The sequence below is a fragment of the Panthera pardus genome, unplaced genomic scaffold (assembly GCF_024362965.1).
Source record: "Panthera pardus isolate Hobbes unplaced genomic scaffold, ASM2436296v1 HiC_scaffold_7, whole genome shotgun sequence".
NCBI classification, from domain to species: Eukaryota; Metazoa; Chordata; class Mammalia; order Carnivora; family Felidae; genus Panthera; species Panthera pardus.
The window spans coordinates 17,308,792-17,330,733 of record NW_026527002.1 but is presented as its reverse complement, the minus strand read 5'-3'; the positions used below and the strand labels follow the sequence as shown (position 1 = coordinate 17,330,733).

General features: G+C 35.7%; 1 protein-coding gene and 1 non-coding gene across 10 annotated transcripts in view; both read right to left on the bottom strand.

Moving 5' to 3' along the window:
- The window catches only part of CSPP1 (centrosome and spindle pole associated protein 1), a 153,280-nt gene that overhangs the window by 104,547 nt on the left and 26,791 nt on the right, over window positions 1-21,942 (bottom strand). For 6 of the 9 annotated variants that reach the window (XR_002081016.2, XR_002081017.2, XM_019453206.2 and 3 more), the window contains exons 4-5: window positions 4,019-4,122; window positions 3,276-3,299 (exon numbers count right to left, since the gene is read on the bottom strand). Coding sequence is in view for 7 of the 9 variants with exons in the window: in XM_019453206.2 (XP_019308751.2) it covers window positions 3,276-3,299; window positions 4,019-4,122 (128 nt within the window). In the remaining 2 variants the exon portion in view is untranslated. The remainder of the gene's footprint in view (window positions 1-3,275; window positions 3,300-4,018; window positions 4,123-21,942) is intronic. The other 3 variants (XM_019453208.2, XM_053896616.1, XM_053896617.1) reach the window with 1 other exon arrangement.
- LOC128775371 (small nucleolar RNA SNORA31) lies at window positions 21,331-21,459 on the bottom strand. Its single transcript, XR_008420101.1, has one exon. It is a non-coding gene; the product is annotated as a small nucleolar RNA SNORA31 (small nucleolar RNA).

Genomic DNA, 21,942 nt, shown 5'->3' with positions numbered 1-21,942 from the left:
AGAAGTTATTTAACTTCTCTGCCTCATGTGTGTAAAACAGGGATCTAAATCACTAGCTTATGAGGATTAAATCAATCAATATTTGTTAACCTATGTAGCTCCATGCCTTTTACTTATTCATTAATTATTGACTACCTAAAACAAAAGTTTTTTTTTTGGTGGTAGGGAGACAAAGATGAGAATATATTCCCTATATGTAAGAAATTTACAGTGTTGCTGGGGAAACAAATATGTAAACAATTAACTACAATTTAATGTACCAACTGCTATAATATAGTTATATCTAAAACATTTGGGAACAGTGATTAATAAAACTAAGCGATTAAAAAGGTTTCACTGAATCTGAATTTACAAATAATTTACAAATAAGTTGTGCTACAAAAGCTAATATGAAAGTTGGTTGTATAGAACTCTAAACTTACTTGTCAAGGAAAACAATAGGATACCTGACTAAATCCCTAAATCAGTTTAACCCTTATATAAAAAGTACACTATAAACCTAGCCATTTTGTAGTTATACATGTGCAAAAAACACATTCAGAGTTCCAACCCTTGGAAGACAGAGATACAGCACCCTCACTCCTTCACTGGGCAACTCCCTATAAAGGCCCAGGATAATGTTTGAAATTTTCAATAAAATGAAAAACATAATAAGGACAATATAGTGAGTTATTCAAAAGTCTAAATTTTAGTCATTCGCTCATTCATTCAATATTGAGAGCCTATGTCCCAAACTGTTTGAAACATCTGAGTTGCATCAGTGAGGAAAACAAAGATCCCTGCCTTCCTAAAGCTTACACTCAAGCAAAGGAAATTGAAATAATAAACATAAGGAAGAGTATGGTATGTTAGTAGATGATAAGTACTGTGACAAAAAAATTAAAAGAACAGGCTACAAACATTCCAGGCTTCTAAAGGATGGGAGAGGGAAGAATAGAAATCTAGAGTTCTCTTTTGGACATGTTCAACATAAGATACCCATTAGATTTCTAAGATAGGTAGCCAAATAGAGTAAGTGTGAGGTTCAGGAGAGAAGTCTGGGCTGGAAATACACATTTATTAATTCAATTTAAAATTTATTCTCCTGGGGCACCTGGGTGGCTCAGTCGGTTAAGCGGCCGACTTCAGCTCAGGTCATGATCTCGCGGTCCGTGAGTTCGAGCCCCGCGTCCGGCTCTGTGCTGACAGCTCAGAGCCTGAAGCCTGTTTCAGATTCTGTGTCTCCCTCTCTCTGCCCCTCCCCCGTTCATGCTCTGTCTCTCTCTGTCTCAAAAATAAATAAACGTTAAAATTAAAAAAAAAAAAAAAAAAAATTTATTCTCCTGAGAATATATTCTCCCTGCAATGTTAGATGACCAAGTGTCTTTTGTTCTAAAAATTGGGAAAGAGATGGTAATTAATTGTTTTAATGGCTCTTCTTGGCAAAATTTAAAGATCTGATTTTTTGTAATTTAACTATCCACACAATCCAAGTCTGGAAGCCACAAAAAAATATCTAAAAAGAGTAGACTTGGAAAATACATATTCTAGCGGTCAAGGAAGCCACTGCAGCCACCTACCCAAATCCTGTTATTTTCTTTTTCCCTTGCCTTCCTTTCCATGTCCACGTTCTCATATGTCAACCAAAATGTGTCTCTTGCATATTAAGAAACTACTGCTCCTCTATCATAACCACATTCTTGATACTCCAACACCAAAACTCCTTCATATCCATTTGAATTTAAAGATTTGTACTCCTTGATTCTTTTTCTTTCTTGATTCTTTCTCTCCTTCATAAAGGCAATTTCTTCCTATGCCTCCTACCATCATTCTTTTTTAAAACCTTCTATCTATGAAGTAGATAAGTGAAAATGGTAGATACCAGAGGAAAACCTCACCTAACAAAGGAGTGCTGGGAGAGGGGACAAAACTGAGTACGAGGCGAGGGAGGCAGGCTGGAATACAAAAGACTTCAAATGCCCTGCTAAGGAATATGCATTTTTATCCAGAAGCTCAGTGAGGAGACAATGAAGTATTTAAATTGGTAAGAAACAGGATCATTGTGGAAAGTAGCATGAACAGACTGAAAATTAGCGGGAAAAGAAGTGTTAAAAATCTGTAGCAATAATTTAAAATAAACACTAAGAATCTCTAATATGCAGAACTAACAGTCCTAAAACAGTTATTGAGCTCTTCACAGGCTGCTTAAGGAGGTATAGTGTTTCACACATATGAAATTAATAACCTAATCTGAGGTACCTGGCTGGCTTAGTCAGTAGAGCATGCAACTCTTGATCTCAGGATCGTGAGTTCAAGCTGCATGTTGGGCATAGAGCCTACTTAAAAAATACATACATACATACATACATACATACCTACACAAATAAAATTCCTTTAAAAAAACCTAATCTGATGCTTTCCTATCTGTCTACATCATTATTTTTTACTACTCTCAAAAATAATCTAGTCTAACCAACCCAGGCTGGTAAACCCAATATGCCTCATTCATACAAAGCTAAAGCCTCCCTTCCAAGTCCTTCTTTATTCTATATTCTCCATCTGGAAAACGTCCTCTCCTTGATTTACCCTCTAGTGTATCCAAATTCTACCTATCGTGTCTTACAAAATAACACCTTGGAGTCTCTCCTAATCATTATATCCTTATTAGGTATCAGTTTCTGACCTGTATGATGTCATCTCTACAACCAGACTCTTAAGACCCCTTGAAGACAAATTCGTCTTCATAAGTGCTTAAAAACTGTTGGGTGAATGATGATGGATGCGTGAGATACTTTTTTTAAAGTTCTGTAAAACTATAGTGTTTTTGTTTTCCAGTATAAATTTACAAATGCAGTCCATGCGTTTGGGTGCAAAAATATTGAGTAATCCAAATCCTGACAACACACTTTAAAAACATCTTAGAATATCCTGAGTATTATTAATTTTAATGTGATTAGCAAAATTAGAAGAAAAAAATTGGCATGCTGAAAACAAATGGGCCATAGAATATTTCTAAAAGATGTATAAGAAAGCAATAAAAATAAATGCAAAGCAGGAATCAAAAGGAATAGTGCCTGATTGTATTAATGGAAAATTATAATGTATAGACTGACATTGGTAAAAGGATACAAAATGTTACCATTCAAAGAGTCAAAATCACAAATGAAGTTATTTTTCTTAATAGTTTGAGAGCAACATCATAAAATGAAAATAACTGCAAGCTACTAGATCTAAAAAAATAAAAGAAAAGAGAAGAAAAGAAAAATGAAAGGAAAACGTTTTGCAGGCAACCCTACCTTTCTTTTCGCTTGTGTAATACCCTAAAGTCAAGGGAAACAAAGTATTCAAAGTTCTTTCTCTCCATGTGCACATCAGAATAAATAGGAAACCACTTAAACATTTGGAACAAACATTACAAAGTATGAAAAAACTATAGAATATCTTGAGATGACTAGAAACATCATGATTGTTTAAAATAATTTGGTAACTTCAAAAATAAATTGCATTTGAAAACTACAAGAAATCTTTAGCTTAGAAATTACATAATTTAACCAAATATACTTAAAACAAGGGTTCTGCTAAGTAAATATATTAAATCATAAAGCAAAGACTTGGGAGGTTAAATAAATATATTAAATGAAGTTTTTATAAGCTTAGCTGACAGGAAAATAATTAGCAACTAGAACCCCATGTGTCATTTTAATACATGTTTGGAGGGAGTAGAGGAGTTCGGAATCATAATTGGGCTATTTTAAACCATGATAACTCTACAGAAAACATGAACAACAAGAACTTACCATCAGATTTAAAATTAAAACCCACTACCCTGTTCCAAAGGTCAAGAGTCAATGGTACTAGTTCTCAGCACCATTTTTTTTCTACCAATGTCATACATGTCACTTAACTTTCACTATAATATCCTACTGCTAGATACCACTGAAAACCTAAAAATTAATACATATGACTAAAACCTTAGGAAAATAATTTAGGAGAATTCTGAAGCATAAGATCTGAAGCATAAATTAATAGAATTTATTACCTGAGTAAGATAGCGTCTGTAATCTTGCCTCAATTCTTCTTTTAGTTTATGTTTCTTCCGTTCATAATCTTCCCCAAGTGGTAAACTTAATCCATAATCAATTCCTAGAAAGAGAACAACTTAAATAATATAGCTCATTTTCAAACCAATGTCAATTTCAATACAATATGCTGTCACCAGAGCACAGTAGGTAAGAACACAGTCATGCTGATTCTGAGACCAGGATCGGGATAATGAATTGTTTATTTAAAATATTTCAGTAGGTCATACATTCACATAGGGAAAATATGCCTCCCACCCATGAACCTGTCACCTCGTTCTCCTGCCCAAAATAACCAACATCACTGTTTTTCGCATCTCCTTCCAGAGACTTTGTGCATTTATAAACAGATATTTTTAAATTACTGTGTCTGTCTGTGTGTGTGTGCATGCGCACGTTTACTTTACCCCCTTTAGATAAATGGTTCTGCATTGTTTGGAATGTGGCTTTTCACAGAGTACAAAATTAAAGCAAAGAAAAGCTGATTACCTTTACTTCCTCACTTAACCCTACTGAAATCTCTATAAAAACAAATACAACAATTTTAAGTTCTGTTTTAATTAATTAATAATGTGATTTTAACCTAAGAATATCTTTATTATAAAATGTTTGAGAAAAAATTATTAAAACTGTGTGGCTCAGGCTGAAATGTCCAAAAACTTTTAATGTTAAGCCACCAATTCTGACTTCACATAAATGGATATTAATTTTTGTTGTGGCAAAATATACATATTACAAAATTTTCATTATAACCATTTTTAAGCATATGATTCAGTGGCATTAAGTATTTTCACAGTGTTGTGCAACAATCACCACACACACAAAAGGTGAGCCCACTTCTAGAATTTTTCATCATTCCAACAGAAATTCTATAAAAGGATGTTAATATTTTAAGGAAAACTTTAATTTAGAATTATGTTTCATTACATAGAGTTCAAAAACCAAATGACATCTTGGGATGGTAACAACAGTGATGGCTGCACAACTTGTAAATACACTAAAAATCAGTGTTGTATAATTTAAATGGGTAAATTTTATACTATGTACATTATATCTCAATAAAGCAGTTAAAATCAAATAACACTACTTTGGAAACATTTTAACAGTAAAATACTATGTCAAGAAGCACAGATATTGAGTGTTTAGATTTTTGAAGCTCCTCTCCCTTCTTCTACTCCTACCATGTAATACTACAGTTTAAAAAAATTATCATTTTTAAAATTTAAATCCAAGGTAGTTAACATATGGTGTAATAATGATTCCAGGAAGGGGTGCCTGGGTGGCTCAGCTGGTTGAACGTCCAACTTCAGCTCAGGTCATGATCTCACAGTTCGTGAGTTCGAGCCCCACGTCCGGCTCTGTGCTGACAGCTCAGAGCCTGGATCCTACTTCAGATTCTATGTCTCCCTCTCTCTCTGCCCCATCCCCACTCATGTTCTGTCTCTGTCTTAAAAATAAATAAAAAACATTTTTAAAAAATTAAAAAAAAATAATGATTCCAGGAAGAGAACCTAGTAATTCATCACTTACATATAACACCCAGTGCTCATCCCAACAAATGCCCTCCTTTAATGGCCATGACCCACTTAGCCCATCCCCCAACAAATATGCCTCCAGCAACCCTGTTTGTTCACTGTATTTAAGAGTTTCTTATAGCTTGTCTCACTCTCTGTTTTTATATTATTTTTGCTTCCCTTCCTTTATGTTCATTTGTTTTGTATCTTAAATTCCACATATTCATGAAATTGTATAGTATTTGTCTTTCTCTGACTTATTGCGCTTAGCATAAAACACTCTAGTTCCATACACATTAGTTGCAAATGCCAAGATGTTATTCTTTTCAATTGCCGAGTATTATTCCATTATAAATACATATATCACACCTTCTTTGTCCATTCGTCCATCGATGGACATTTGGGCTCTTTCCATACTTTGGCTATTGTCAACAGCGCTGCTACAAATACTGGAGGGCATGTGTCCCATCGAATCAGCACTCCTGTATCCTCTGGATAAACACCTAGTAATGCAATTACAGGGTCGTAGGGTAGTTCTATTTTTAATTTTTTAAGAACCTCCATACTATTTTCCACAGTGGCTGCACCAGCTTGCATTCCCACCAACAATGCAAAAGAGATCCTTTTTCTCCAATCCTTGCCAACATCTGTTGTTGCCTGAGTTGTTAATTTTAGTCATTCTGACTGATGTGAGATGCTATCTCATTGTGGTTTTAATTTGTATTTATTTCCCTGATGATAAGTTATGTTGAGCAATTCTTCATGTTTGTTAGCCATCTGGATTTGTTTGGAAAGTGTCTATTCGTGTCTTTTGTCCATTTCTTCACTGGATTATTTGTTTTTGGGGTGTTGACTTTTGATAAGTTTTTTACAGATTTTGGATACTATCACTTTATCTGATAGGCCATTTGCAAATATCTTCTCCCATTCCACTGGCTGCTTTTTAGCTTTGCTGATAGTTTCCTTTGCTTTGCAGAAGTTTGTTATGTTGATGAGGTCTCAATAGTTCATTTTTGCTTGTTTCCCTTGCGTCCGGAGACATGTAAGAAGTTGCTGCAGCCAAGGTCAAAGAGGTTGGTGCCTGCTTTCTCCTTGAGGAATTTGATGGCTTCCTGTCTTACACTTATGACTTTCACCCATTTTTTAGTTTAATTTTGTGTGTGGTGTAAGAAAGTGGTCCAGGTTCATTTTGCTGCATGTCACTGTCCAGTTTTCCCAGCACCACTTGCCGAAGAGACTGTCTTTATTCCATTGGATGTTCTTTCCTGCTTTGTCAAAGATTAGTTGGCCATATGTTTGTGGGTCCATTTCTGGGTTCTCTATTCTGTTCCATTGATCTGAGTGTTTGTTTTCGTGCAAGTACCATACTGTCTTCATGATTACAACTTTGTAATACAGTTTGAAGTCTGGAACTGTAATCTATTATGTGATCTATTCTGGAAATGTTCCATGTGCACTTGAGAACAATGTGTATTCTGCTGTTTTAGGATGAAACATTCCCAATGTATCTGTTAAGTCCATCTGGTCCAGTGTGTCATTCAAAGCCATTGTTTCCTTGTTGATTTTCTGCTTATATGATCTGTTGCTGTAAGTGGGGTGTTGAAGTCTCCTACTATTATGGTATTATTATCAATAAGTTTATATTTGTGATTAATTGATTTATATATTCCAGGTGCCTCCATGTTGGAGGCATAAATACAACTGTTAGATCTTCTTGGTGGATAGACCCCTTAATTATCATATAATGCCCTTCTTCATCTCTTGCTACAGTCTTTATTTTAAAATCTAGATTGTTTGATATAAGTGTGGCTACTCCAGCTTTCTTTTGGCGGCCATTATCATGATAGATGGTTCTCCATTCCCATACTTTCACTCTGCAGGTGTCTTTAAGTCTAAAATGGGTCTCTTGTAAGCAACATATACATGGGTCTTGTTTTCTTATCCATTCTGTTACCCTATGTCTTTTGATTGGAGCATTTAGTCCATTGAACTTTAGAGTGAGTACTGAAAGACATGAATTTAGTGCCATTGTTGTGCTTGTAGAGATGGACTTTCTGGTGATGTTCTCTGGTCCTTTCTAGTCTTTGTTGCTTTTGGTCTTTTATGTTTTGTTTCGTTTTTTCTCCAAAGAGTCCCCCTTAAAATTTCTTGCAGGGCTGGTATAGTCGTCACGAACTCCTTTAGTTTTTGTTTGTCTGAGAAACTCTTTATCTCTCCTATTTTGAATGAAAGACTTGCTGGATTAAAAATTCTCGGTTGCATATTTTTCAGATTCAGCATGTTGGATATATCCTGCTAATCCTTTCTGGCCTGCCAAGTTTCTGTGGATAGGTCTGCTGCAAACCTGATCTGTCTTCCCTTATAGGGTAAGGACTTTTTTCCCTTACTCCTTTCATAATTCTTTCCTTGACTGTGTATTTTGTGAATTTTACCATGATATGCCTTGGTGATAGTTGGTTTTTGTTGAATCTAATGGGAGTTCTCTGTGCTGCTTGGATTTTGATGTCTGTGTCCTCCCCAGATTAGTCAAGTTTTCTGTTATAATTTGTTCACAGAAACCTTCTGCTCCTTTCTCACTCTTCTCATCTTCTGGGACTCCTATGATTAGAATGGTATTCCTTTTTAATAAGTCACAGAGTTCTCTATGTCTTGTAATGTGATCTTTTACCTTTGTTTCCCTCTTTTTTTCTGTTTCATTATTCTCCATAATTTTATCTTCTAAATCACTAATTTGCTTCTCTGTTTCATCCATCCTTGCTGCTAAGGCATCCATTCAAGATTGCATCCCAGTTACAGAATTTTTAATTTTGTCCTGACTAAATTTTATATCTTTTATCTCTGCAGAAAGGGATTCTATGCATTTTTCAATACCAGCTAATATTCTTATTATAGTGTTTCTACATTCTAGTTCAGGGATCTTGCTTATATCTGTAATAATTTAGCCCTTGGCTGTCATTTCTTCCCGTTTTCTTTTGGGGTAAATTCCTTCATTTTGCCATTTTGGAGGAATAAAAAAACTGATAAAATACAAAATTTTAATTTAAAATAAAAAAAATCAAATATGTAATACTATAGTATAAAAATTATCATTTCTAAACAGAATAAAATTATTTTCCTTAATGAAAATATAGATGAAATAACAAACTGCAGTTTATAAACTGCTATGAATTTCACCATATTTGTACTTTATTTGCACACAATGCACCTAAATGATGGGACTTGCCATAAAAGTATCATATCTCTGCTTTATTACATCACAAATATTTCAGCGGGGAAAGACCCATGCAGTATAAATATAAATGAATGTCTGTTGATTTTTATGGAATAATTAAATTCCACTTTCCACCATGAACACCATGGAATTCTCTTGATACATACCTCTGGCTTCCATAATCCTGGTAATAGTGGGTAAAGCAGAGGATTCCTTAGAATCCTCTCACTGATGCTCTCAACACTCTCCCAAAAATATCCCATATGCTTAAAATTTTAAATCATCCTAGAAAAGCATTCTTTCTTCAAAAAGAATCTAACTTTATTTTTAAAGATAACAGAATTGAAGCCTAAAGAGAGAAATTTTTGATTCTCACATTCAGAATAGAGTATCACACATGGAACAAAACTATGAAGTCAATGAATGTAAGGCCATGCTTTCTTCAATTTTATAATGCCTGGCATACAAGCTATACCCAAGAAACGTTCACTCAATGAATGTATGAATGAGTACATGAGAATGAATGCCTGAATAAGAGGAATGAATGAGAGAATGGGAAAAAACACAATTCTTAATATTTCATTTCTGCTTTTAGGCAGTCTGACTGCATGGAAAGCATAATAAGTAGTAACTAAAGTTACATATCCTTAGTCACAATGGTTACTCTGTTGTGTCAAGGAGAAAAAGAAAACAAGGATGATGTCTCCCACCATGTGAGGCTTTCCTACTCGGGGAACAGTAATTTACAGTTTCTGAAGTCATATATTTAGATTTTACCACTGTTTTCCAATCCTGCTTGCTGGATATGTGGAAGAATAGAAACTAAAATATGATTTTCATTTATAAATAACTATTTATACTGATTTCAATTTTATTTATCAAGAATATTTGCTTTTTACTATTAACTCAATACTGTCTTAAAAGACAAAGACAAGGAAGAATAATACATAATGCCTTCTGAATTAGTTTAAATGTTATTAGTTTAAGGTTTAGTCAACAGAAAATACTAACTTTTTAATTCTTCTTTTGTCATCCAGTACCAACATTTCATGGCATTAGAGGTAGGTAAGACAAAATTAAGAACTGTATGGAACAATTTTAATATTCTGTTCATTTTAAACTATGCATTAACTATGGCATCTCAATGGACTTAATGAGCTAAGAAACATGGTCAGACTTACTTATTCAGAGTAGTTGTCTTATGATGGTTCTAGTGGCAAGTAAAGCAGTAGTCACCTTAGGGTCATTTGAAGTGATGTCACTTCACCAAGTACAACATCAGTGACTCTAAGCCAGTTAACATTATGCTTCAGAACTACATCAATTAGAAGTATTAGTTTCTATAGTGGCTATGGGCTAAATAAACTATTCAAAATAAAGTACACAATCTTTTTAAAGTTAATTTACTTCTAACATAGCACTCATAATAAATGCTTTATAAAACAAATTACCTAGGAACACTTAGTTTTTTCTTTCATTATATCACCATCAGAAGTTATTATGTAAACATAATCAAAAGACTAGTTATAGGAAATAATAAAAGGACTTTTCATGAACAGATGAGTTATCAAGTGACATAACTGTTTTAATAGAGGAGGACACTGTACTCAAACTTTAGCTATAAAGGTATGACTACAAAGGACTCACTTGACTTATACAAACTGCAAAAAGGCAGTAGAATGTCTGGCATTTAATCTGTAATAAGAGAAACCTAAGACTACAAATGCTGAAAAGAATGTTAATTGAAAATGTAACTTAAAAAACTAGAAAACCATCAACAATTTCCTGTTGCCTGAGTTCCAAAATCTTTACATTAACTGTAGTATTTTTACCTTAGTCTAAACCTCAGAGCTTCTATGCAATTGATAATTCTGCAGTTGCTTCTTTTCTGATACTTTTTAAATTAAACAATGTAATTTATTTCTTCCTTATTCTTTTCCAAATTTCCATGAGTATAATTGTATTTAAAAAGAATTTTTAGGGATGCCTAGGTGGCTCAGTAGGTTGAGCATCCAACTCTTGCTCTCAGCGCAGGTATTGATCTCATGGCCTTGAGTTCAAACCCCATACCCAGCTCCACGTTGGCAGTGAAGCCTACTTTAAAAAAAAAGTAAGATAAAATAAGATGATTTTTTAAAAATCACACAAAATTCTAGTAACAAGAGTAAAATCTCTTTATCTTACTTTGTTCATCTGTAATCACTTTACTTGATTTCCAAAATAATTACTTCTAAGCATGAAAAATAAAATAAATCAAGAAAATTTTAGAGCCTAAAATACAGATCAACAGTATTTTGACATAAGGTTGAGAGTTATTACCTGGATAAAAAACACATAGGGACTATGGTCATGGAAGATGGATCCTTCAAGTACCCAAAGTTTAGTGTGGGAATTGAAAAGGAACCAGAAAAAATGAAAAGGTGTGTGTTGGGAGTCCTCAGAGGTACCTTCTGGGTGATTCACTAGAAAGATTCACAGGATGCATTATACTCATAATTACGGTTCTTCCCCAATGGAATCACATAGAACATGCTTAATTCTTCCAGCAACAAATTCTGACAACATATGTGAAGCTCATTAGAGACTCAGTGCCCATAGTTTGTTTGGAGCTGTTCAGACAGGCACCCTTTGTCTAGCACATATCAAGATTCCAGACTCCCCAAAAGGGAAAGCAGGCGCTCTGCATAAGTCACATGGTTTATAAAATTTAGGCACAATGAGCCTTATCATTTAAGGTAAGTTTTATGTCAGTATAGGGAATTGTCTGCTAGCTAAGTTCCAGATACTAGCCAAAGATCAGCCTTGCAACCAGGCCCTTCTAAGGATAGTCAGTCCCAGACCTGCTTTTTTCCTATGCAAGGAGGAACTAGTAAAAGCAGAGGAAAACCAGAAGACTCTAGAAGCCAAGTGAAGAAAATACTTCTAGAAGTGGTAAGATGTTAGGTGAAGCAGTTAAGTTGAAAAATACAAGATTTGAGGGGCACCTGGCTGGTTCAGTCGGTGAAGCGGGCAACTCTTGATCTCGGGGTTGTGAGTTTAAGCCCCATGTTGGGTGTGGAGATTACTTAAAAACAAAATAAAATCTTTGGGAAAAAAAAAAAGGAAAGAAAGAAAAATATGAGATGTGAGAACCACTCATTAAATGTTGCTATGTAATGGGCTATTACCTTGATCTTTGTGGGTGAGCAGCACAAAAGCAAGCCTGATCGGACAAGTTTGACAGAGACCAAGGTGAAAGGACTTGGAGATAATAAATATAGACAACTCTAACTTTTGCTAAAAAGAACCTAGAAATTGACAGTAGCTGGAGAAACATAAAGGATTTTATAAAATAGGAGATACTATAGCAATGCATAGATTCTGAAATAAATGATCTAACAGGAAAAATATCTGTGATTCAGATGAGGAAGAAAATTGATGAAGTGATAGTATTTCCAGTCAAAAGGGAAGACAAGATGCTATATAAGTAAAGCAGTTGGTCTAAGGCACAATGACAACCTCTGGTAATAGAAGACAAGGCAGAATATATGGTACAGGTGTGGGTTGGCTGACAGATGGAAGGAGATAAGGGTAAATTCTAATTGCTTCGATTTTTGCAGTGAAATAAAAAGTAAAACCATGGGCTGGGGACTGGAGAATAGAATTTATACAGAGAGGAAAAAGATAAAACAGCTGCCTTGTAGAGTCAGACAGCAAATATTAGGGAAATTTAGTAGAACCACCAACAGGATTGAGGACCCACCTTGTATCAGTAGTCAGTACTTTATAAGACAAAGGGAAAGAAAGGCAAGAAAGATGAGGGGGTGCAAGGGAGTCAATATACTGGACCACAGAATTTAGACTGCATAAGGAAGGAAATAATGAAAGAGTAGGTCCGTAAGGGAGTAGAATCAATCAATGGTAGGTCGTAGTAATGTCCATTATTTGGAATGTCAATTACTTGGACTATTTGTTGGAGGCAGGGTACAAGATAAAATTAGCTGGAAAAAAAATGGAAGTGGTCATCAAAGAAAATATTTGCAACTATAATTCAGTTACTGGCAACATAAGTCTAGGATATGACAATTAGAGTAGGTAGCTGAGGAACTGAAAACAGTATCATGAGATGAAGAAGTCAAGAAACTTAAGAGGTACTAAAGTCAAGCTGTATTACAAAGCTGTAATCATGAAGACAGTACGTACTGGCATAAAAACAGACACTCAGATCAATGGAACAGAATAGAGAACCCAGAAATGGACCCACAAACATATGGCCAACTAATCTTTGACAAAGCAGGAAAGAATATCCAATGGAATAAAGACAGTCTCTTGGGCAAATGGTGCTGGGAAAACTGGACAGCGACATGCAGCAAAATGAACCTGGACCACTTTCTTACACCACACACAAAAATAAACTCAAATGGATGAAAGACCTAAATGTAAGACAGGAGGCCATCAAATTCCTCAAGGAGAAAGCAGGCACCAATCTCTTTGACCTTGGCCACAGCAACTGCTTACTCAACATATCTCCCAAGGCAAGAGAAACAAACACAAAAATGAACTATTGAGACCTCATCAAAATAAAAAGCTTCTGCACAGTGAAGGAAACAATCAGCAAAACCAAAAGATAACCAACAGAATGGGAGAAGGTATTTGCAAATGACATATCAGACAAAGGATTAGTATCCAAACTCTATAGAGAACTTATCAAACTCAACACCCAAAAAATAAATAATCCAGTGAAGACATGAGCAAAAGACATGAATAGACACTTCTCCAAAGAAGACATCCAGATGGCCAACCGACACATGAAAAAATGCTCAACATCATTCATCATCAGGGAAATACAAATCAAAACCACAATGAGATACCACCTCACACCTGTCAGAATGGCTAACAACTCAGGCAACAGATATCGGTGAGGATGTGGAGAAAGAGGATCTCTTTTGCACTGCTGGTGGGAAGACAAACTGGTGTGGCCACTCTGGAAAACAGTATGGAGGTTCCTCAAAAAATTAAAAATAGAACTACCCAATGACCCAGCAATTGCACTACTAGGTATTTATCCAAGGGATACAGATATGCTGTTTCGAAGGGGCACATGCACTCCCATGTTTATAGCAGCACTATCAACAATAGCCAAAGGATGGAAAGAGCCCAAATGTCCATCGATGGATGAATGGATAAAGAAGATGTGGTATATATATACAATGGAGTATTATGCAGCAATCAAAAAGAATGAAATCTTGCCATTTGCAACTACATGGATGGAACTGGAGGGTATTATGCTAAGTGAAATTAGTCAGTTGGAGAAAGACAAATATCATATGACTTCACTCATATGAGGACTTTAAGAGACAAAACAGATGAACATAAAGGAAGGGAAACAAAAATAATATAAAAACAGGGAGGGGGATAAAACATAAAAGACTCTTAAATATGGAGAACAAACAAAGGGTTACTGGAGAGGCTGTGGGATGGGCTAAATGAGTAAGGGGCATTAAGGAATCTACTCCTGAAATCATTGTTGCACTATATGCTAACTAACTTGGATGTAAATTTAAAAAAAAAAATAAATAGGGGAGCCTGGGTGGCTCAGTCGGTTGAGCGTCCGGCTTCGGCTCAGGTCACGATCTCGCCGTTTGTGGGTTTGAACCCCGCATCGGGCTCTGTGCTGACAGCTCAGAGCCTGGGGCCTGTTTCAGATTCTGTGTCTCCCTCTCTCTCTGTTCCTCCCCTACTTGTGCTCTCTCTCTTTCTCTCTCTCAAAAATAAACATTAAAAAAAATTTTTTAATAAAAGTAATTAAATTCACGATTGCAATGGGCTAACACTGAAGAATAATAGTCTTTTTATCCATCTCAAAAAAAAAAAAAAAAAAGCAAGTGAGTACAAGAGACTATAATGTTGTAAATTTCAAAGATGTCAAGTTATAGGGAGGACAGGAGGCATGATAGTATGGAAGTCCCAAAAGAAGAACATGTCATTTACTCCAACTCCAAATTAAATTAGGTAAGAATGCAGTACAGCATCTGACACACAGTAAGCACTCAGTATAGGTTATTTGGTAGTAGTAGCAACAACTGCAACAACAGCAGAAAGAATAGTGGACTTTAATGTTTTTAATACATTTAATTTTTTGTTTATTTATTTATTTTGGGAGGGTGAGGGGGATTGGACAAGGGAGGGGCAGAGAGAAAGGGAGAGAGAGAATCCCAGTCAAGTTCCACAGGGCTCAATCCCAGGAGCCATGAGACCATGACCTGAGCTGAAATCAAGAGTCAAACGCTCAACCAACTGAGTGACCCAGACGCCCCTGAACTTTAATATTTTTACTGACCTTTCAAATATTAGGATCTTTCTTAATTTAAATTACGGTTTTTGGTTTCTCTTGCAAATGTATAAAGTATCAGAAAATCTAAATTTTCTGTCAAATCCCAAAATACCTACTAATTTTAAGCACATCCCACTATGGAAAGCAAAGAAAACTTTCTCCCAGAAGCCCAATTTTTTAAAGTTGAGGAATACTGTATGTACAGCAAAAAGTACAACCTTAAGTATAATGCTCAAGGAGTTTGTTCAAACATATGCACTCATTAAAACTATTTCTTTACACCTCAGAAGGCACACTTATGCTCCTTCCCCATTAACACTCCCTCCCAGAGTTCACAAGTATTCAGACTTCTATCAGTGTGGATGTACTGGATCTGTTTCTTGAACCTCAAATAAAAAGCTTGTCATCTTTTGCATTTTACTTCTTTCACTCAATGTTATGTCCATCAGAGTTAGCCACGCAGCTATATGCAGCAGTGGTTCATTCTTTTCACTTTGTGTCTTCTCTCATTGTATGAATACAGTACAACTTTTTTTAATCCATCCTACTGTTATCAGGCATTTGAGCTTATTCATGCTGTTTGGGAGGGTGGGGAGAGCACTATTATAAACAAAATTCCATTGACGTTCTTGTACACGTCTTTCAGTGGACACATGTATTTCTCTTGGCTATATTCCTAGGAGCAGAATTGTTGGGTCACTGGATAAGGTCACAGGGTTTAGTTGAGATTGCCAGTTTTTCCAAGTTGCATTATTATCCATTCCTACCAGCCACTTGCCCACTCTTGGTTCTGTAAGTTCTTTAAATATAAGACATCATACCTGTGTGTAATGATGTCTTACTGTAGTTCCAATTTGTATTTTCCTAATGACTAATGATGCCGAGCACCTTCTCAATGCATTTGGATTTCCCTCTTTTAAGAATAGCCAACCAAGTGTTTTGTCCATTTTCAGATTTCAGTCTTTTTAGATTTTCAGTCTTTTTCTCACGGATATGTAAATTTTATGTACACATACATATAAACATACGTGAATCTTATACATATGGCTGCCTTTTCCCATTCTTATGTATTGTGATGAATAGTTTTCTCCACCAGGAGTTTATTGTTGGGGGCTTGATGGCTTTTACTAGAACAACAATGACATCTTCAATCCTATCAGGGTTCTCTTCCACAGTGTTGACAATCCTTTCCATGCAGTACCATATGTAATGAGCTATAAAGGTTCATACAACTCCCTGATTTAGAAGCTGAATTAAAGATGTTGTGTTTGGGAGCAAGAAGGCCACTTCTACACCTTCAGTGTTGAACTCATGGGGTTCTGGGTAGCCAGGGGCCTTGTCCAACATCAACAGATAGTGATACCAGGAACAAAGCACAAACATCAATGGAATCAATCTAGAAAAAAAGTTCTTATTGTCTAGCCCTTCTTGCCATACAACCAAAAGACTGGTAGCTGGTGTTTATCTTTTCCCTTCAAGACTCAAAGATTAGCAGCTTTAAATGTAAAGGAAGTCCTGATCATAAACCCAAATGCATTTGCGCAAAACAGTATGGTTAGCCTAGCCCCTCCTGCCTTAAATCCTGGTGCTCGCTTTTTTTTCTTACTAACAAATGTCCTTTATGGCACTATTTCTTTTTCTTTTTTTTTTTTTTTTTTTTTAGAATAGGACATCTTCATCTGCCTTAAAACCTGTTCAGACAAATATCCTTTCTCCTCAGTGATTTTCTTAGTGCTACCTAGAAACCTGTCTGCTGCCTCTTCATCAGCAGAAGCTGCTTCTCCTGTTATCTTGATTATTTAAGTTAAACCTCTTTCCAAAATTATCAAACCACCTCTTTTTGCCATTAAATTCTCCACCTTTAGATTCTTCACCTTCCTTTTACTTTTAAGTTGTCACAAATCATGGTAGTATTTTTCTTTTTCTCAAATCATAGTAGTGTTTATAGGTGTGACTTTCTTATAGCAATCCTGCATCCACATAAAAGCCCATTTTCAATATAAGATGAAAAGGCATTTCACAGAAAGTGCAGGGTTTTCATACCCACTGACCTAGCACAGCTTCATGAATTTCCTTTCCTTTTCTTTCTTTCCTTTTAACAATGGTTCTTACATTAGATTCTTTTATCTTGAAATGGCAGGCAACCATAGCTGCAGACCCTAATCTACATATCAAGCAATTCAATTTTTTCTTGTAATATGACTTTTCTCTGCTTCTTGGGAGCACTCCCAGCATCACAAGAGGCATTTTGTTTGGGTCCCATGGTGTAACTCAGTTTACAACATTGCACTAAACACAAAAACATGAGAAAATCACAAAAGAGATCGCTTTGTACCGCAATACATCATTTATTGAAGATGAACTGCCTTCTCAAGAGATGATCAGCATCACATGGCTTTTTTTTTTTTTTTAATTTATTTAAGTAATCTCTACACTCAGTGTGGGGCTAGAACTCATAACCCAGTATCAAGAATTGCATGCTCTGGGGCGCCTGGGTGGTTCAGTCGGTTGGGCGGCCGACTTCGGCTCAGGTCATGATCTTGCGGTCCGTGAGTTCTAGCCCTGCGTCGGGCTCTGCGCTGACAGCTCAGAGCCTGGAGCCTGCTTCATATTCTGTGTCTCCCTCTCTCTGACCCTCCCCTGTTCATGCTCTGTCTCTCCCTGTCTCAAAAATAAATAAACGTTAAAAAAAAAAAAAAGAATTGCATGCTCTTCCAAATGAGCCAGCCAGGCACCCCAGCATCACATGGTTTTTTAAGTGGATACTCCCAACACTTGAGCTCATCACAACAGCAATAGAAGGTAGATACAAAATTATTACAGTACAACAGTATGTACTACAGTTAATTGTACACAGTTATGATTTAATAGTGCATCTTGATATTTATTTACATTTCTTTCTCTTGTATTTGAAAGAGTGCACATACTCTGCGCAGGAGAGAGAAAAAGCCAAAGTAGACTATGCTGTCAACACAGAGCCCAACAAAGGGTTCCAAAATCACGAACTATGAGATCATGACCTGAGCCAAAATCAAGAGTCAGATACTTAACCAACTGAGCCACCCAGGTGCCCCTACATTTCTCTTGACTACAAATGACACCATATACAGTCTGTGTTCAGGGCATAATTTTGATAACTTTTAACTTTTAATAGATCTGTATACCTTTTAAGACAATGAATGATAAAATAGACTGGTATCCACATATTTTTAACATTCACAATACACCTTTCTTAATTTTTTTCAATATTTCTAGGCTAAAAGGTTCATCTGTGAAATTTTTCAAATTGTCACAAATCTCCAAAAACATTTCTCATATTTACTGAAAAAAATCCACGTATAAATAGAACCCCTGCCCCCACCGCGCCCAGTTCAAACTCCTGCTGTTCAAGGGTCAACTATATTTTATTCTATTTGTTGCTACTGCAAATGAAACTGTTCAATAAAGATTTCCAGATTGTTCTAATATATAACCAAAACAGCTTACATATTTTTTTATTGATCTCATATTCTGTTAACTTCCTAAGCTCATTTATTAATTCTAATAGCTTTTTTGTAGATTCTTAGAATTTTCTCCAAACAGAATTATGTCATCTGCAAACAAGGGCAGTTTTTCTTCTTAACCTTGATGCCTTTTATTTATTGTATTTTTTCATCACGCTGGCTAGAACTTTCAGTACAAAGTTGAATGAGGTGATAAGAATACACATTCCTGTCTTGTTCCTTGTAAGGAAAGCTGACAGTCATAAACATTATGTAGGATGTTGGCGGTAGGTTTTTCATAGATGTCCTTCTTCAGAAATCAAAATCTTTTATTCCTAGTTTGTTGACAGTTTTTATAATAAATCAGTGTTGGATTTGTCAAATACTTTTTCTGCGATTATTGAGATAATCATGTGCTTTTTGCCCTTAACTCTATTAATCTGGTGTATTAATTTAGACATGTTAAAACTAAAAACTTGCACTACTATGATAAAGCTCACCTGGCCAGAGTGTATAATCATTTTTATATGTTGCTAGTTTCAATCTGTTAACATTTTGTTTAGGATTTCTACATCTATATTCCTAACACATACTGCTTTGTAATTTTCTTGTGGAAACTTTATCTGGCCTTGATATCAGGATAATACTAGCCTCACAAAATGTGTTGGGAAGTGTGCATTTCTCTTTTAAGTTTATCAAGTACTGGTATTATTTCCTCTTTAAATGTTTGGTAGAATTCATCAATGAAGTCATCCATGCCTGGGCTTTCCTTTGTGAAAGATTTTTAATGAAGAATTCAATTTCTTTACGTGTTAGAGATCTATTTAGATTTTGCATTTCTTCTTGAATCAGTTTCAGTAATTTGGGACTTTCTAGGAATTTATCAATTTTGTCTAAGGTGTCCAACTTGTTGGCATAACAATACACTTGCAATATTAGTTAAGCCAACAAACACTAAAGATTTATTAGTGCTAACAGTTACGTGAAATTCTACTTGCATTTAATTTTTAACATTATTTCTATGCCACTTGTCAACAAAGTCAGGAAAAGAAAAGATTTCAGTAGTGACTATGATGGTTAATTTTATATGTCCACTTGGCTAGGCCATGTTGCCCAGATAGTTGGCCAAACATTATGGAGGGGTGCCTAGGCGGCTCAGTCAGTTAAGTGTGTGACTCTTGGTTTCCATTCAGGTGATGATCTCGTGGTTCGTGAGATGCAGACCTGAGACAGGCTTTGTGTGTGCTGACAGAACAGAGCCTGCTTGGGATTCTCTCTCTCCCTCTCTTTCTGCCACTCCTCTCTCCCAAAATAAACATTTTTTTTTTAATTTTTTTTCAACGTTTTTTATTTATTTTTGGGACAGAGAGAGACAGAGCATGAACGGGGGAGGGGCAGAGAGAGAGGGAGACACAGAATCGGAAACAGGCTCCAGGCTCCGAGCCATAAGCCCAGAGCCCGACGCCAAAATAAACGTTTTTAAAAAGACATTACTATGGATATTTCTGTGAGAATGTTTTTCAGGTGAGATAAACATTTAAATTAGTAGACTTTGACTAAAGCAATCTGCCCTCCATAATGTGACTGGGCCTCATCCAATCAGTGGAAGGCCTTAACAAAGACTGACCTTCCTCAAGTGAGAAGGAATTCTGCCAACAGACAACTTCAGACTTAGAACTGCAACATCACCTCTTCCCTGGGTCACGAGTTTTGCGGCTTACCTTGCAGATATTAGACTTTCCAGCCTCCATATAATCACAAGCCAATTCCTTAAATATACATTTACTTACTTACTTACTTACACACATACACACACACACACACACACACACACACACACACACACACCCTATTGGTTCTCTGAAGAACCCTGACAAATACAGTGACTTTTTTTTTAATTGCTGGATTTGAAGTAAAATTTATCTAAACTTAATCTAACATCTTATTCTTATCAAATTAATGAGATTTGATAGGAATTTGTTTTTCATGTTTCTTTTAATTAGTGAAATTTTATCAAATAACTTATCGAAAATATTAAATTTCTTTTTTTGTTGTTTTTTACTTACTTAGAGAGACAGAAAGAAACAGCATATGAGCAGGGGAGGGCAGACAGAGAGGGAGAGACAGAATCCGAAGCAGGTTCCAGGCTCTGAGCCATCTGCACAGAGCCCAACACAGGGCTCGAACTCATGAACCATGAGATCATGATCTAAGCCAAAGGTGGATGCTTAACAAACTAAACCACCCACGTGCCAGAAAATATTAAATTTCGCAATTGATTTCTTCCCTCTATGAATTTTGTTTTTTTTAATAAAGTTTCAACATTGCTACATTTAAAAGCCAACCTCTCTTCCAAGACACATACTCAGTAAATCTTCATGTAACATACTAAGCATCACCCATGTGCCAGATAGTTTGCTGGTCTTGGGGAGATAAACAGATACATAAGTTTTTGCCCAAAGGTACAGCATCTAGACAGTAAACAAGCAGGCATACAGTTTTAATATAACATAATAAGTGCTATATAACACCTTCTATATGCACCACACGTACCAGTTTGGTATACAATGAACTTTCTTTTCACCCAGAGATAAAGCCTGTTTAATTCAGTTTTATGCCCAAGTCTAGGCTGCCCCTTTTAACTCAAATTTCAGTTTCCTTTTTAGAGTATAACAGGGTCTTCACTATTTACAAGTTATTTCTGAGCTGCAAAATTCTCTCCCCATGTTTCCCCCTGTATTATCATGTTTCCCCCTATATTCCCCCATTCAATCACAGCTGCCACAATTAGACAGAAGGGTAAGGACAACTTTTTCTTGCATCTGCAATAAAAACCTTAGCAGCAGACAGTAACTGCTCCAGGTCTGTCAAATAGATGCATTCCATTGCTTTTTAATCTTGAAAGGTTATGGCTATGTCCCCATACTATAAATCACAAAGGTAGTATTTTCAAAAAGAGAACAGGATCTAAGCTACCACATGGAAAAGAAGAAAGGGCTATATACACACGTATACAGTCTAATCATGAAATTATATACAAGATACTGCTTATCAAGAGAGACTGGACAACAGGGTTGGGAGGGTCACAATTTCCATGTTATATTGTTTTGTACTCTTTAAAATCATTTTGCCATATGCAAATTTTACTTAATATAAAATTCTTTTTATAAAACTCAAAATAAAGCAATGCTTTTTATATTCACCATTTGAACCAGATAATACATTTCAAAAGCAATGTAGTATCTATCTACGGATGTTGGGTCAAAAATATGTATATAAAAAACAATGTTGAAAATACTGGCTGTATTATGTCAACTATTAAAAATGTCTTCCAGGATATAAAGCGTTAAAATCAAAGCAATAA